The following is an 18,364-nucleotide window of genomic DNA, read 5'->3' as shown; positions in this document are numbered from 1 at the left end:
CACGGCCGGTTGGCCTACAAACTGCAGTCAATACCGAACGCATGAGTCCGCCCAAACTCCATTTCCCATAAACCCCAGCGCCGAAGTGGCTGATGGTATATTGGAGAGCTGTGCTGTGATAGCGGAGCTCTATCCGGCGAAGCGCTACTGAGCAGACTCAATCTAGTTAGCCATGGCGGCGACAGGAGGAGGGAAAATCAGATCAAGAAGATACCACATCGCTTCAAAACCTTATGCCAAAGGCAAACAGGTAAATAAAACGAAACCCTAGTCTCCACGGCAAGGATTTTAGCGGTTATTAGCTTGAGCCGTACCGATGTTTTGGCGGCGGGTTTTGTGTTTGTAAAGCAGGAGACATTTTGAGGCCTGTTTCAGGCCTGTTCACGTTCCTCCAGCACACGGTCTCAACGCTGTCACCGCAATACCGCTAACTCATTTGACTGAAGAGACAGCTGTTCAGTGTGGAAAATGCTGTAAATATGGCATGGAGAGGTGAAATTTTATGTATTTCAATAATTTTAGACAGCCGCGTGAGCGCGTTTCAAAACACAATCCGTTAGCCGTTAGCTGCGGCTCGCACCGGCGTCAAACTAGAATTTTTAAATGTTAACAAATCTAACGGTATTTAAACAGTATTTTAATGATGTTACCCCTTAAATTAAATGCTGTTTATACACCGAAACTCACTTTTGTGCCGCTCAGAGGGTTTACATGTGGGTAATCTGAGTTTCACAGCACTTTTGTCCATGTTTTCTTTAACATTAACTTATATTTCATGTGCAAGTCTTGAACTTTGGTAGAGATCAGTTGTATATGACTAGCCAGTCTGGTACATGTTTTGGCATAAACACGGAAAGCACAGGTAGTTAATGCACTAGGTTTGTCATCATGAAGAAAGGCGGGACGAGTGCGTGTCGTGGCGTGTTTTCAGAGGGATCTGTAACGTTAGCTCACTGGAAACACTCGCATGCTGCTTTTTGAAAAGAGAAATAGTGCAGCGTCAAACGCATGTTCATAGTTTAATGTGACATTTTAATTAGTCTTTTAGTAATTTTATACAAATCGTAAAGTATATTTTGTTTATAACTTTAGCAACGTAAACTTTACATTTATTTACATCACTTTGCATTTTTTGTTGTAGAAGTATAAGACTTGTGCATTAGGAAAATTAAGTTGAAGAGGTACAACATTTATGTGATTTGACTTAAATACAATATTACTACTTAAAAGCTTTTACTGACATGCTTATTTGCAAAACGGTTAATCAAAATTTGTTAATGTTTATGCATATATTTTATTTCTTCTCCATTGGTTAATAAACACATAAACACAAATAATTTGTATTGACGTAAAAACATTCAAAATCTAAACCATTGTTTTGAGTTGTCAAAATGTGGCAAATATATCTTTCTCTTCTGATCTCATGTAACGTTAGTGATTTAAAATTATTCTGGCATAGTAATTAGAACTAGCAAAGAACAGGATATATCCTCATGTTGCATTTATATTTAAAATCTTATATAAATAGCTGATTCTTTTACCCAATGCAATTTAAATCATGGAAATACCCATATTTTCTGTTGACACTTTGTGCATCATTGTACCTTGTTTTTCTGTCCACCAGTGTTGCATAAACTTGCCACACTTGACTAGACATTTTTCCTCCCAAAATTAGTTAAATTGTATAAGGGAAACTGTATATTTTAGATGGATTTGATTTTCTTTCTGATTTGGTTCACCTTACATTTTAAGTGGTCCTGTGATGTGACATTTTTAAATGTGCAAATTTTATATGTTGCACCTCACTGAATAGGTAATAAAACTGCATGTATAGTACTGGTTAAAAATGCTGTTTTAGAGCACAACTCCCTGCAGAACATCTTTCCTAAAGTGTTACTTCAGCTACACGTGTATTTTTTTTAACCCTGCAGGGAGAGTTGAGCTGGCAGATGCTTTGATTAGATTAGATGACATCATATAATGGGATTTTAAATCGCAATTAAACTTAAATCAGTGGTTATCATAAATTTTCTGGTGCTGCAATACATGTGAGAGAAGACAATGAATTAAGCAACAGAAATTAAATTTATCTCGGTCTGTCATGCCGCTCGAACCTAGAGAAGTTAAGAGACTCGTGGCTGAGTATGTTGGGGAAGATATTTAGCTTCTGTTAACAGTAGAATTGCCAGCTTTTAGAAAGCTTGCCAGCAAAATCCGCGTCAACAATGACAAGGTAAACTAACATTGTTGACTGTGGTTCGTAATCGTAATGCACCACAAGCCGGTTGAAAATGGATAAAAATATTCATATAAAAGATTCAAGTCGTTTGCGATGTTAAACAAATTGTGATACATTTGAGGATGGGGTTTTATATGAATCTATCTCTGAGGGGAACTCACTGTCTTCAGCAAAATATAGATGGAATTTTCTTTTCGACTTGCCTCGGTGTAATGCATATTAAAGTAGTAGCGCTGATTTGTTTACTGGGGTAACCCAGAAAACGCCATATTGCTGCTGTTCCATAAGCGTGAAGTCATACTTCTGTGGTTATTTGGATGAAAGTAACTAAAAAATTTCAGAGACAATAATATTTTAATTTAAATAATTACTTTCAAATTAAAGTAACTAGTAATATATATTACATTTCGGAAGTAACTTGCCCAACATTGCATTGATTGGCCATGCTGACCTTGAATGGTGCCATGTGCGCACTGTTGACAGAAAGTGACTTATGTTGCAACCCTGAGCTCATGCGTGAGGTCCCAGCCGTGCACACAGCAGGTTTCATATGTTGAGTGCATGTAGCATGTTCATGTTGTTTATCCTTTATGTAGTCTTCTTGATCTCAGAGTGAGGCAGGAAGGTGAATTACGCTCTTGCTCTGGCCTATATTTAAATCACAAGTATCTATAAGCTTTAAAGGCCTTCCGTGTTGATTGCGCAATCTCTTCCGGCTCTTCTGCTGAGGCTAAATGGACTATTTAGCTTTCTCACCTGCCTGTGGGTCACATGCTTACAGTGTTCAGCCAAAGAACTGGTCTGTGGTGTTGCTGTGTCCAAACTCTGGAGCTCTCTTAGATAACAATAAGCCTGTAGTGATTGCGCAGTGATTTGATCCCCAGGGCCCCTTTTAGATGACAACCGAAGCTCTCAAATTCAGGCTCTCTCCAGCCTTGGGGGCCACACTGCTTCTGCAGTATGATGAATAGGGGAAACGTGTCCTTCTGTTAACTCATGAATCAAAATGTAGGATAATGTCTTTTCTTACAGCTCGGCTTCATGTGTAGTAGATAAGTTGAAGGCCACATGAACATGGAAAACTTGGACAGATGTGCTTAAGCTCTTAACTTTTGTCAGCTGTTCAGTGCTAACCTAAATCCAAAAGGTTTAGGATTACTAAGAATTACCTTTTGATTTATCATTGTAATGAGCAACTGGTTAAGGCAGAAAATGTTGGTATGAAATTGTCCAAAATAAGTCTGGATGCTTCACCCCCCAAAAAATTAAATTTGCTGAAAATGCATTTTCCTTCAGGCCATCCAAGATGTAGATGAGTTTTGTTCATCGGAACAGATTTGAAGAAATTACATCACTGTAGTGAATGGGCGCCATGAGAATGAGTTCAAACAGCAAATTAAAAACATCACAATAATACACAAGTAATTCACACCATCTAGACCATCAATTAACATCTTGTGAAACTGTTTAGTAAAGAAAATGTTTTTAACTCCAAACCATTTCTTCTGTCCTGTATCCGAAACATTGCTGTCTCCAGTGAAAAAGTCATTTTGTCTGAATTTAAGAGAGAAATATGCCCGGATCAACCATTTACAAGTGAAAACAGTCCAAAACAAATATGACACGGGGTGGACTTTTTATATCTTATATGGGATAGAGCGTTATTATAGCTTATGGACTATATATTTAGGCCAGAAGCAATGGTTTAAAGTTTAAAAGCCTTAGTAATGGATTTGTTTTTATTAATGAGTTTCATGGTATTTAGGGTTGGGTAGTCGGTACTTTTAAGGGTACCAAAGTTTGGTACCTGAGAACGTATTTGGGTGCATACGAGAGAGACCATGTGACATGTCACCACTGCAACACTTTAAAACACAACACTAGGGCTGAAACGGTTAGTCGACATTATTGACAACGTCGTCGACAAAATTATCGACAAATATATATTTTTAATCGTTTGATCTCATATGACCTAATGTAAGAGCCTGCAATACTGCGGTTTGACCAATGTGGCGCTGTAGCGCAAAAATGTAATTCAGTCGTCCTGGATGCAATTTGAGAGGCGTTTGGATGAATATGTAAATATATATTGCACGCTTTCTTCTCAGTAACGAAATAAACACAACAAAAACTGATGGCGGGGAGAAAGCAGCAGTTAAAAATGCATCTGATTATAATGATGTGGATGCTTGCTAAAATTATAAAATATTTTTATTAAATTATTTCATTAAAGTGATAGTTTGGTTTACAGAGATCAAAGCTTGGTCTAGCTCAGGACTGTTTTGGTTATCATAACTCTATAAGGTATTTTTAGACATTATGTTGTGAATAAAATAGTTTATCCAAAGCCTCTTATCGCTTACCTTTATTTTGTTTCTTATCCATATGACTTACAAAAGGAGATGTTAGGCAGAATAATGTGTCACTCAGTTTCTTTTTCATGTAGCTAATTAAATGGTGAGATTAAATGGCTGTCATCTCATTTTGTGTGCCAAATACATCTATTTGTATAATGAATTGGTAACACTTTTCAATAAGGTATTATATGTTAACATTGGTTATTGTATTAAGATGAATGAATAATACATTTATAAAATTTATGTATTACTCTTTGTTAATGTTGGTTAATAAAAATACAGTTGTTCACTGTTTATTCATGTTAGTTCACAGTGCATTTACCAATGTTAAAAAAAGACAACTTGTGGTTTTAATAATGCATTAGTAAATGCTGAAATTAGGGATGGGCGATATGGCCTAAAAAATTAATCACGATAATTTCAGGTATTTATTGCGATAACGATACAAATGACGATTATATATATATATATATATATATATATATAGATTAAGTTTTAAAGATTAAGTTTTTCATATAGTATTATTAATGCAATTAACTTGAAAACCTTCTGTACACAGCCAACTTATGGCCATGCTAATTATGATCAACAGCTGATCTCCATTAATTGCTCTTATCAACCATAATAATGCGTTACAGACGCTTCATATTAAATCATATGCATAGGCTACTGGCACACGTTTACTACGTTGCTGATGACTGAAAGCCTGTGTATGGCTATACTGCTGTGATCTGTTTCAGGCTTTCCATATCATAACATTTTAGAAATTAATTCATTGTAATATCTCAGAAATGGCATATTTAACGAGAACATCGCGGAGATTTAGACTGCTTTGCTGTTTGGGTCAGAAATGCACAGGCGGACTGAAGGAAAAATCGCCAAAACTATTTTAAATGTCATATAATGTTCATTGTTAATATTATTATCTTATCTAAACTTTTTATGTGTTTCAAACAAACTTATGTCGCCATCTGCGTTGCATTCATACAGAGAGCAAGATTTTGCGTGTTCGGCTCGCGCATGCTGAGTGAGACGCTCAAGAGATGTGGGCTACATCATTCTTATTTGTCTACATTTTTTTTTCTTCATTACAAATCTTGTTTGGTTTTATTTTGTATCATTACATGTTAAAAATAATTCACTATGTTATGCAGATGCAAAACGCTAGACTGCGAATAAGATTAGCTGCAGTTTCACATTTTATAAATATTTGAACAATATATTCAGCATATTTAACAACCTGTTTTGTATCTTTATTTAATGCATAAGCGATTTATTAAAACAAGTTTATGAGGCTATGCTCTAGAGTCTAGACTATTATGCATATGCAAGTGTTTGCATAATTCTATTTTTTCTTCACATTCTATTTTTATTCTTCATATTCTATTTTTATTCTTCATATCTATTTTTATTCTCATATCTATTTATTTTATTTTATTGCTAGTTTATTTCTATATATATGTTTACTGTACTTTTTCTATTTGTATGTTTGTAAACTTGAGGTTTTTCTTAATTTTGTTGGACAGTCGTACAATACATTTCACTACATGTCGTACTATGTATGTATATGTATGTGACAAATAAAATTTGAATTTGAGTTTGTGCGGAAAAGAATGCGCATGCATGACAGTGAGGTGCTCGCGCGGATCACTTGCATTTTTTCCTGATAATGAAACAACTTATAATAATTAAAAAAAGAAAACTTAAAATTGGGGCTCGTCACATACATGAGAAATATTTCTCAGGGCTCTACGCTTACTTTCCTTTTTAGGAGCGCTTGTGCTTCTAATTTAAAATATTTAGGAGCACGGTCAAAAATTTAGCAGCACCTTCAAATCAATAATCAACAATTCTGATCAAAAATGAACCTTCCCATTACGAGGTGATATTTGACTCCTTAAAGTGATTTACAGGGAATTTTGTTTTTACCTTTGTAATGGCATTTTTCTAACTTTATTAAAAGTATGGCATCTTTTATGTCAAATTCAAATTGGACGCGTTTCCACTCTTTGTAACCACCATTTTTCTGTACACTTTGCATATTACGGTAGTTTGCTCCTCATCTGATTTTCTGTAACCAAACCAGTTGCAAATTGTGGAGGTAGCTCCTCGCGTAACAACAAGCTCCTCCTCATGGTGCGTTCACACCAGACGCGAATGAAGCGTAAGCGCGAGTGATTTACATGTTAAGTCAATAGCTGTGTTCGACTTGAAGCGGCGCTGCGCAGACTGATCAGTGTATGACATCAAAGTACCGCGAGAGCGATTGGAAAGCATAAGGATCCATCTGCTCTCTTATCGCTCTCGCGGTACTTTGATGTCATACACTGATCAGTCTGCGCAGCTCTGCTTCAAGTCGAACACACCTATTGCAAAGACGCGAATAGACATCCTGCCGCGCAATTCGCGCGAATGACGCAGCGCGAATTGAGCGTTTAGAGCGAAATTCTATACATGCTCTCTGTGGCAGTCATACATGTGCGCCTGGCAGAAGCCCCGCCCATGACGCGAATTCGCGTCTGTTGTGCAGTGAATTTCACGCGCGAATGAAGCGAGTAAACCCAAAATGTTCACGCGTCCAACTACGCGCGAATAGCGCGATTTATTCGCGCAAGTCGCGTCCGGTGTGAACGCACTGTCAGCCTCACGTCCGCCTTCCGCCATGCTTGTTTTCACTCCGCACGTGAACAGTGAATCGGGCGCGCACAAAACTACGTCATCAACTAGACTTATCGTTATTATCGTGAGGAGAATTTTCAACGGTATATCGCAAACGATAAGATATCGCCCATCCCTAGGAAATTAACATAAACTAGGGATGTGACGAGATCTTGTGGCACGAGATCTCCGTCTGGTCTCACGAGAACATGAAAATATCCTCGCAAAACATTTTGCAGTGTTTACATTAGAGCTGCACCATTAGTCATTAAAAATTGCGATCTTGCTTCAAACACCCACGCCATCTTATTCCTGAATGACAACGATTTAGCTATGTCTATTACGTCTGTTTAACATCGCGAGTGTCAGTGGATCATGAGAAGCATGTTTTGTCGCTGCCCATGTTAATGAAATAGAGGGTCGGCCATCATCATGCTTCCGATGTGAATACTGTCATTCACTGATATGGGTGGCGACGAAACGCGCTGCTCTCACTAACAACTTCACTAACACCTGTTTCACATCGTAAGCGTCTTAAAGACATCTGCAATTATGCTGCTGCTGATCCAGAAAGAGCAACACAAACAGTCTTTTCAACCACACCATTATTTCTGTGTCACAGACATTTAAATAACAGAAGTAGGCCTACTGGGATAAAAGTTTATAGTTTGGATATGAACACTTGTTGTATACAGTAGCGATCAAAACGAAAGTATTTTTAAGTTCACTTATCTTCTGCTAGGAGGTGGCGCCAACCCGTTTAAAAAATGTATTTGACATTGAATCATTCATTCAGGAGATTCCAATAGTGAAACAAGTCTTTATGAACTGAGACACTGACTCCATTTATTTATTTTATTTTATTTTGTTCAAATGAATGTATATTTTTAAAAGACTTAAGCAATGAACATTTTGTCAGAACCACTAGTAAATTACGTTGTTTTGTTTAGTTTTCTAATTTTTTTTTTTTTTTAGAATCATGATCTGCAGTTTATTTTAAAAAATTGATTCTCAGTTTATCCAGAATCGTGCAGCTCTAGTTTACATGTTTATTACTGCATATAATTCACTTAAATAAAAGTTTAATTTCATAAAGTACAAGTTGATTTCAAAATGCACCTACATCTGCATTTTGTTTTTCAGTTGAATAAAAGACTATTTTCCCCTATATATTTCATTTGAGGATTTAAAAAAAAGAGTCAAAGTCTCGTCTCGTTCTCGTGAACCCGGTCTCGTCTCGTGGGATAAGGGTCTCGTCACACCCCTAACATGAACTAAGATTAATAAATGCTGTAAAAGTATTGTTCATTCTTAGTTCATGTTAACTAATGAACCTTATTGTAAAGTGTTATCAATTAATTTTATAATAATTAACATCTGCTTTGCTAAAGCTAACTTTATGTTAGAATATATAACAGAATATATAACTGTATAACTTAATATTTTAACTAATTGCAAATGCTGAATAATCAGTCAAGGTCTACTTTTCAAAATAATTGTTTGTTGCAGCCCTACACAACAAACAGGGCAAACCAAAATGTTCTGAAGGGTGCTTACATTTCTAGGGTCATATGGTTTCCGCGGAAAGGATGGCGGAGTCCATTCATAGAAACAGATTTTACTCTATAGCGCGGAATGCCACGGAATTCGTCAATTTTTGGATGAATAAAAGGTCCGTCACTTAATTCGAATCGCGATATGAACTAGTGTATGTGAATATTAAAACACACAAAAAAGACAGTTTAAACATGAATCCTGCATGTTCCGTTAGCCTCGGTATATATGAATGGTGGTTTTGTTTACTAATTTACACACATACTGAAGCACACGTTAACTCGCTGTGATTTTCGGCCTCTGCAGCTCACTACATGAACACATGAACCTACAGGCTGTGAGAGACACTTCATGAGAATTTAACATTTTCATTTGAGAACTAGCATCATATCATACTGTATACACAGAAACTTCATGGCAACCTGTCAAAATAAAAGTGCGGTTTAACATGTAAGAGAAATATTACTATAATATTATATCATCCAATATAATATATTCCATTTACGGTCAAATTTAAATAAAACAATTAAATGATGAAAAATAATTATTACCACTACATTATCCACTTAACTGTAGAAAAAATACAATTATTATTACTTTTTTAAAGGAACATTCACACAATGTTTCTACCATGTATTAATTTTAACAGTAAACCTCTGTTTGTTTGCCAAAAAATTAAAGTTTTTCATTTTAATTTGATTAAAAATAAATAAATGTTTCATGCCTTCATTTGATTATCAGAAAAAAATAAAACAAGAATTTCTGGAAGAATACAAAAAATAAAAAATTGTAGGGCCCTATTGTTCAGAATGCTGAAATTGAGAGTTTTGGGCTTATTTTTTCACTGAGATAAATGCTTTTGTTATTACACAGAGAGAAAAGGTACCGTTTGGTACCGAATTCCAGGTACTAATTTTCTTCCATTGGCTTCTGCAGCAGCCTGGCCTGATCAGTCGAGTGACGGATACAGTGAAGAGCATAGTCCCCTCCTGGCTGCAGAAATACTTCAAAAATGGAGAAGTTCCAGAGGGTGATACCGGTGCAGTCGGGGTGGACCGGAACAACGTGGCTCCTCCCCCCAACGGCAACGACGAAGTCACCCCGCTCCCAGATGGACGAGACTCTCCAGAGCCGAGCACAAGTAACACAGGTATGATGAGTTGTTGTTGTCCATCAGATACCCATAGTTGCTGTTTCAAAACCTAGAGAACTATGTAGGTGGCTGCTTTAGAAATTGCCTGCATTCTTAACATGAAATGCTGAATACCTTTTTCAGAACCATCTACAAGCAAAGCTTCGCTGAACTTCCAGGAAGCTCTGTCGAGACCCCCACTCAATCGGACCCACCTGCACTTCCCCCCTCTGGATGGTTCCCCTGCGTTAGGCGGCACAAGCTCCCTCTTCTCCCAGCCCTCCACGTCCACAGCGCCCTTCTCGGGGAGCCCTTTCGCTGTAACCTCCAACTTCTCCCTGGTGAAAGAGATTAAGGACTCCAGCTCTCAGCATGAGGATGACAACATCTCGACTACCAGTGGCTTTTCATCACGTGCATCTGATAAAGGTGAACAACCACATTTCTAAACAGAAACCAATAGATAAGTGTTGATGCTAGGCATTTGATTTGTCAAGTTATTTAGAACTAAGAACAGGGCTTAATCATCTTCCAGATGTTCCCACGTCAAAGACTGTGCCGCTCCTCTGGTCCCCAGAGACGGAACGCACACATTCTGGCTCACAGACAGTCCACTCTGGTCTCAAGAAACCAGCCTTCAACCTGTCAGTCTTTGGCACTTCCTCATCAGTAAGTAATTCATATTTTTCTGGGAACTTGAGTCAAGGTTGATGGGTGAGTAATGGTGCGTACAACTCTCTTCAGTACCGCTTTAGAGTGGGTGGAATTATTGACATGTCGTTATAGTTGCGCCACCTCTACTGCCGTGACTCCTGAAAAACTTTTTCATGCTGCGTCGCTCCATCAAGCTCTCGCTGGATCCTGCTCCTCGGCTATCAACGAGAGGAACGTCTGTACTTCCTCAACAGACAACGAAACAGCCATTTTTTGGTTGTTAAAAAAGGTGCGCTCATTCAAAACAATTGCGTTCGATCCTTCACTGGATGTGCTGATTTAAATCTAGTGGGTCTGTTGTGTCTCGTACTGCAAGATCAATGACGCAGGCAGTGACTATTCTCTCTGGCCAATCAGTGATCAGCAGAGTTTGCGCGTCACGTTTTGATAACTGTACGGCTCGCTTGGAACCTCGGCCGAGGTGGTACTAAAAAAAAATGACCAGGTACTGTACTCAGTGGAAAACCCCCTAAAGGTGTGCCGTACTGAACTGTACCGTGCTGTACCATGCATTGGAAAAGCACCATAAGCTTTTTTTTAAGTTACTATCACAAGAATACAAGTGTGCGTTAAATTGATTATGTAATATTAAATTACAAAAATATTAAGCAGCACAGCTGTTTTCACCAATGCACTAATCAGCGTATTATTAGAATGATTTATGAGGGGTCACGTGAAATTGAAAACTGGTAATATTATTGTAAATTGTAATATTTTACAATAATACTGGTTTTAGTTTGTTAAAATGAATACAGGCTTGGTGAGCATAAGAGACTTCATTCAAAAACATTATCTATATATATATATATTAGGGCTGTCAACGTTAACGTATGCGATTAATCAAAAAAAAGTTAATATTTTTTTAACCCAAATTAATCGTTTGATAAGGTTTGACCCCCAACTTCTTGCCGTAATCGCAGTGCAGAAGGTAATCTATCTTTGCCTGCGTCCCAATATGCACACTATCCATCCTAAATTATATGCGATATTAGTAATTTTCAATACCATTTAGGGCAGATAGGGTCGATAGTATGCACATTGGGACGCAGGGATTGTGTGATTGAGGCGCCGGGCTCGACAGCGAAGGCAGAGAGCGAGAGAGAGTGTGCGCGAGAGATATGTATACTCGTATGTGAGAAGGGTACAGCGAACCAGTGTTGCGGTTTTCCCGCACAATTGGGCTATTTTGAAAATAGGCGTGGGAAAAATGACAGCCGTGGGTTGTTTTTTTTTTTTTTTTTGGCTACTTTTATAATGTATCGCGGCCGCCTAAAGTGTATACACGTGATCGCGAAAGGAAGTTATTACAAACACTCGATGGTGGTTTCAAGTGAGTTCTGAGTAAAAGTGTAGCCTACTATTAATCTCATAAATTGTCTTATGTAGCATGATGCTAATGTTAGCTCTAATGCAGCTGCAGAAAGGGTCCAATTCTTCTTCATAATGCATTTTGTCATAATACTTCATGCAAGGTCGCAAGAAAATGTTTTGTTGTATTTAGAAATACTTTTTGATAATAGTTGGGTAAATATGTACTGGGATTGAAGCTGTGGCTTGGTAAACGTTTTATTGTCAGTATAAAGGCTGATAATGGCTGAATTAAAACAAAAGAATAAGGATTGTCTCATACCTGGCAGAGGTGTGTGAGGTTCTGTTTCCTTAAACTAGTTTGTCATGCATTTCTTTTTCAACACATTTACAGGTAAATCCTAGTATTTTAAATTTTAAAATAAATAATACATTTTAATCGCAGTCCATGACTGTGATTAACGCGGTTACATTTTTTAATCGATTGACAGCACTAATATATATCTATATATCTTACAGTCTCACAGTAGTGCATAATTAAAAAAATGAACAGAGCAATTGTATGTCCTAGTTGTCTTGTCACAATATGACTTGTGAATACGCATTTTACTGAGATGAGATTAATGTTAGGCATGTTTGTTCTCTTACAGTCAATGTTGAACAGTTCAGTACTGAACTCCAGTCAGTTGAGGGATTCACCCTTCTACCCAGGGAAGACCACGTATGGAGGAGCTGCTGCGATGAGATCGGCTCGCTCACGCCCGGCTACACCTTACCAGGTCTGAACAATCATGCCAATGATTGACTCTTGTTTCATTGGCCAGTTCTATTATTTGATATTAAATTTTAAACTGAACATGGGTTTTTTTTTTTTTTTTGCATTTTGTTCCTTTTTGACTCGTCTGGATTTCTGGTCTGTTGTTCCACAGCCTCCCGTTAGAAGACAGATAAAGGCAAAGCCAGCTGGAGCTCAACCCTGTGGGGTTACCAGTGCCACAGCGAGACGTATCCTACAGTCCCTGGACCGCATGTCCAGCCCTCTTGCTGTGAGTTTACTGTCTGAGCTATGGTGTATAGATTAAAAAATCTAAATTAAAAATGACTGTAGAATAAGGCTCTAGAATAAAGAGTTTAAAATCGACCAAATTCTGTAAATTAAGCAGTTGTTAAACAAATAGTTCCCTTACATTTTGGAAAAACAAGTAAGCATTTCATACAACGTTTTTTGTAACTTTGTAGGATGCAAAACGAATTCCGTCTACAGTTTCATCACCTCTGTCAGCTGTAAGTAGTGTCATAGTAGTTTTACTTTACAACACTTTGAAATTCACTTCAATTGAGTTTTCAGTTTATACAGTCTTTAAACTTTCCCTTTTTTAGTCACTGAATCACACAGACCTTGACATTTCAAATTTCCAGGCAAAGAGGAAACGGGTAAGTTTTGTGCATTAATACACAGCTGTTTAAGATTTTAAAGTGTCTGATAAAATGGGGTCGAACGTGGATGTAGAGAAAGAAATCCATACATGGTTTTCATGTATAGAAGCCATTTACTACTGTACCTTAATACATCTTGTAAAATTGGCAACTTTCACTTTGCTTCTGCTGCTTGTCTTTAACTGTTTACAACTGTGGCAGCTGGCTACTAATCTCAATCAATGTGCCTATTCACCCAACACCGGAAACCTAAAGCCTGTAAAAACCGTTTGTGGTGGATGTACATAGTCCAAAATATCCAGGACTGTGAGTGTGTTGTTTTGCAGTTAAAGTGAGCACACTTGATGAGTCGTAGCAAAGGTGTCCATGAGCTTGCAATGTTTAATGCTACTTGTATTCAGGTCTTGAAATTATGGAGTGAGAATTGTAAAATCCCTATATGAGTAATTACTATTTCTTTTTTATATTGCTCAGAAAATGGATAGCCTGATATACTTTGCACAGTGGTGTAGGGAACTGTTGAACTGTCGGCTGTATTTGTAATGTTGTTACATTGACACACAGCTGGAGCCATCAGTCCCTCCTGTGCAGAAGCTGGTGGTACCTGTAGCTGCTGCAGTGTCTGGTAACCGCTCGATATCCTTTAGACCATCACTCACTCCAGGTGGAGTGAACAGAGGAGTGGAGAAAAGCAACAAGGAGACTGTGAGTTCAATATTTATCACAATGCATCCTACATTAGAATTCACCATATGACTATAAAACAACTGAAAAGTGGGGCATATTTGGACACCTTTAATTGGTTGAATGAATGGATTAAAAAATAATAATAAATCAAAGAAATGAAGGAACTGTCAGTGCTTGCAATTCAGTAGAATAAATGTTTGGGTCAATAAGATATTTCAATATCTTTAAAAAAAATTTATTCAACAAAGAAGCTATACATTGATCAAACATGACGGTAAATGTTTATTTACGATTCTGTTTTTCTATTTTTATCTAGAAGATTTTTATTCATTAATTAATCCTGGGAAAAATGGTACACAGTTTGTTGCATTTAGCATCATTTTCTCCTGTTATGTTTCTTAAGCACCAACACTGAGGACTGGACTGATGGTTGCTGAGAATTTATCTTTAATGTTACTGGAATAAATTACAATTTAAAGTGTACAAAAATAAATTAGTTGTTTTAACTTGTAATTTCACAAAACTGCTATTTTAATTGTTTGTTAAAATAAATTCAGCCTTGGTGAGCATGAAGACACTTTAAAAAAAAAAATATTGAAATCTCACTCGCCCCAAACTTTCGAAAGGTAATGTACATTGTCCATCTAAGACTGAAACCGTCTGCAAAAATGGCAAGTCTTATAATTAAGTGGATTATAGCAATGGAGTCTGTGTTTTGAACTCTTCCATAGAACTAACTTTTGTTTTGTGTCTTTTGTAGCCGGTAAGACAATCCCCTCCCATTTCAGATCGTGCCCAGGCTCCCTCTCCCAGGTAAGGGTGAATAATTTGTGATAGTTTTAGAATCTTCATTTCTTTTTGGATGGGACAAGGAACTGTTTGTGACTTCATCTGCATATATACTTAGTCCATCAATTCCTTTGTCTCCAGCACAAGCAGTTTGTCCTACCCCTTGTCCAGCACCCCAGCGACCAGCAGTGCTGGTTCAGGAGGGGGCAAAATGAAGAGGGAAAGGGCCATTAGACCTTCATCCAAAAGACCTGACGATGAGGTCAGAGATCCTGCTGGTTATATGCTTTTGAGTAGAACTTGTTTTGAAGCTGTCTAACGGGATGGTTTGATGCTCATATAAGATGTTCTCCTTTCAGGTTGCAGAGGAACCAGGCCTGCCGCCTGCCTCTCTTCCCAGCATTTTCACTTTGCCAACATTTAATTTCTCCTCTCCTCCCCCAACCTCTTCGCTAACCTCTAGCATAACACCACTTACAACTGTCTCGGAGGAACCGGCAGCAAATAAGGTATTACCTCCCCATTGACCCCTTAGAATTGTGAGTTCTGTCTGATGTAGTCTTGACTTATCAAACTGACAGAGTGTCATAGCAGTTATGGTGGAAGAGTATTTGTAACGCACCATTTTTATTTGTTTAATCAGGAGCCAGTTGCACCATCCACACCACCATCTGTTCCCTTCACGTTCTCTTCGCCTATCGTCAAGGCAACAGCTGCTAGTCCTCCATCTTTCTCTCCATCAGTAGGTCTCCTATATTCTTTTACCCTTTACATTTTAATACAGATCAAGCGTCTGTAATAATAAAGATTCTTCCTTGCAGTCTGGATTCACCTTCAGTGCTCCTACTATGAAAACAGGCCCCTCTTACTCCAATGGGAAAATTGTTCCAACAGTAGCACCAGGTAAGTTTTGATTTGCAAAGTAGACATAGATTCTTTCAAAGATATGCTATTGTATTTATTTCTTCACTTAATGTTTTGCAGTCAAATCAGTGACCAGTGAAGAAAAGGAGTTTGAAGGACCCTTCAAACCAGCCAAGGTCTTAAAACAGGGCAGTGTATTGGACATACTTAAGGGACCTGGTAAGATTTGCTTTTCCTCAATTTTATTTTTTTTATTTTTGTTGCTGCTTATATTTATTCTTTTCTTGTTTTCAGGATTTGCGTCCCCTGCTCAGAACTCTGTTGATAAACCTTTACTGTCTGCATCAACATCCTCAGCTACTCTTGGTTTTGGTGATAAATTTAGGCCACCTACAGGGTCATGGAGCTGTGGCACTTGTCTATTGCAAAACAAGTCCTCGAACAAAAAGTGTGTGGCGTGTCTTGCTCCACAACCCAACACAGACTCTTCCTCTAAATCGGACAGTAAACCCACAAAAGCTCTTGCAAGCATCAGTTCCCTCTTTGCTCCTCCAGCTGGTAGCTGGGACTGTGACACATGTTTAGTCAGGAACAAACCGGATGTGGTTAAATGTGTAGCTTGTGACACGGCCAAACCTGGGACTGGAGTGAAATCCAGCCTGACCCTACCAGCTCTTTCCGAGGCCTCATTCACCCTCTCTGCCACCTCTTCTACAACCACCACAACAACTGGACTGTTAGGATTTGGGGACAAATTTAAAAAGCCAGAAGGGTCTTGGGATTGTGATGTATGCATGGTTCGAAACGAGGCACAGGACGTGAAATGTGTAGCCTGTCAGAGCTCTAAACCAGGTAAATTTTCAGTTTTGCTGTTGTTAAAAGTTTAAACATTTTAATGCCCACAAAAAATGGACACCCCTGTAAATCCATGGAATAGTAGAGAAGGATTTACCTTAATTTGTAGGAAAAAGCCCTGCTTCCAAAATCTGCAAACTACTTTGCAGAAATATAACTACATCAGAAATATTTGCATACCTGATGTCTTACTCCTTGGTGTATTATAGGAGCTGCAGCCGCAGCGGTCTCGACTCCAGCCTCTGCACCTGCAAGCACTGCTGCACCTTTGTTAGGATTCGGGGACAAGTTCAAGAAACCTGAGGGGAGCTGGGAGTGTGAGGTGTGCTGTGTTCAGAATAAGGCAGAGGACCAGCAGTGTGCGGCCTGCCAGTCAGCAAAACCAGGAGCTAAAATGGAGTCTAAAGGTAAAGTACCTTGCAATGATATTTCCATAACTCAGGAGACTTTGAAGCAGCTGCTTTCTGTTTAGTAGAAGCAGGCTGATGACCAGAATTCTCATTTCTTTTTCAGGTTTTAGTTCATCTTTTGGCATTCAGTCCAAAAGTACAGACTCAAGTTCATCCGGTTTTAAGTTTGATACCAGCTCTACGGACTCAACCTCTGCTGGCCTGAAGTTTGGAGGCACTTTTTCAGATACTAATTCCACCACAGGAGGATTTAAATTTGGATTTGGGTCCTCTGACTCAACCTCAAAATCAGAGGGCTTCAAATTTGGAGGCTTATCCTCAGATGCAGCTTCTGGTGGGGTCAAACTTAGTAGTTCCTCATCAGAATCCACGGCTACAAAAGAGAGTATGTCAAAGGCCTTTACCTTTGGTGCATCCATGGATGACTCGCTTGAAAAAAAGACTAAATCTCAGGATTCTAGTGCAGGATTTAAATTTGGTGGCAGTAATGGAATCAATTTCGGCTCTCAAGCTTCTGGCTCTGAAAACTCTGCATTTTTGTTTGGAGCTAAACCCAGTGAGAAAGGAAGCTCAAATTCATCCTTTAGTTTCTCTGTGCCCCAGTCCAAAGCTGAGAAAGATGATGCTCTTGCTCCCACAGAAACAGCTTCAACCACCACCACAACAACAGCAGCAGCAAGTGTCATTCCTATTTTTGGCAAGTCTTTAGTGGCTGAATCTTCTGCAACAAAGTTTGGAGAAGCATTATCGAAAGAGCAAACGCTGGTGACATCCACCTTCACCTTTGGAAAAACAGAAGAGAAAAAGGACACCTCTGCACCCTCCACTGCGTTCTTATTTGGTGCTTCCAAGGAAGCGGACAAACCGGCACCAACCTTGGGCTTCTCTTTCGGTGAGCCAGACCCTCCAAAAGATTTTCCCAAGCCTACGCTTACATTTGGGAAACCTGCTGAGTCAGCAGAACCTCCAAAGCCATCGTTTAGTTTTGGACAAAGTATGACAGGTGAGTGACAGTGTCTTTTCTAATTTCCTAATGGCTTTAGTTACATGTTCTAGTAGAACCTCAGTTTTACTCTACAACTATATGCTTTTCAGACACATCTGCTCCGAAGCCCACTTTTGGCTTCATGGCCAACTCTTCAAGCACCCCAGCTTCCTCCAGCTCCACCCCCAGCCTTTTCAGCACTCCCACTACCTCTTCCCTGGCTCCCACACCTGCTCCCTCAAGTACCTTTGTATTTGGCCAGAATACTTCCTCTGAACAAACCATGGCAAAGACTTTCATGTTTGGACAGCAGCCGCAGGATAACCAGCCGGCACCTCCTGTGGCACCTTCTGCTGCACCTGCCCCTGCCCCAGC

The 18,364-nt window shown here is 38.7% G+C and overlaps 1 protein-coding gene across 1 annotated transcript in view; it reads left to right on the top strand.

Moving 5' to 3' along the window:
- The first annotated feature begins 124 nt into the window (after positions 1–124).
- LOC306885479 (nuclear pore complex protein Nup153-like) overlaps positions 125–18,364 on the top strand; it is a 20,155-nt gene continuing 1,915 nt past the window's right edge. The window contains exons 1-19 of the mRNA XM_079442028.1: positions 125–250; positions 9,745–9,958; positions 10,085–10,369; positions 10,476–10,609; positions 12,613–12,741; positions 12,892–13,008; positions 13,202–13,246; positions 13,343–13,396; positions 13,964–14,104; positions 14,847–14,899; positions 15,017–15,137; positions 15,235–15,384; positions 15,519–15,617; positions 15,697–15,778; positions 15,860–15,958; positions 16,034–16,591; positions 16,804–17,001; positions 17,108–18,007; positions 18,100–18,364. The exon at positions 18,100–18,364 is cut by the window's right edge and continues 89 nt beyond it. Coding sequence (XP_079298154.1) covers positions 173–250; positions 9,745–9,958; positions 10,085–10,369; positions 10,476–10,609; positions 12,613–12,741; positions 12,892–13,008; positions 13,202–13,246; positions 13,343–13,396; positions 13,964–14,104; positions 14,847–14,899; positions 15,017–15,137; positions 15,235–15,384; positions 15,519–15,617; positions 15,697–15,778; positions 15,860–15,958; positions 16,034–16,591; positions 16,804–17,001; positions 17,108–18,007; positions 18,100–18,364 — 3,722 coding nt within the window. The 5' untranslated portion in view covers positions 125–172. The remainder of the gene's footprint in view (positions 251–9,744; positions 9,959–10,084; positions 10,370–10,475; positions 10,610–12,612; positions 12,742–12,891; positions 13,009–13,201; positions 13,247–13,342; positions 13,397–13,963; positions 14,105–14,846; positions 14,900–15,016; positions 15,138–15,234; positions 15,385–15,518; positions 15,618–15,696; positions 15,779–15,859; positions 15,959–16,033; positions 16,592–16,803; positions 17,002–17,107; positions 18,008–18,099) is intronic.

Source organism: Barbus barbus (assembly GCF_936440315.1).
Source record: "Barbus barbus genome assembly, chromosome: 19".
Taxonomy (NCBI): Eukaryota; Metazoa; Chordata; class Actinopteri; order Cypriniformes; family Cyprinidae; genus Barbus; species Barbus barbus.
This window is presented reverse-complemented; position numbering and strand designations above follow the sequence as displayed.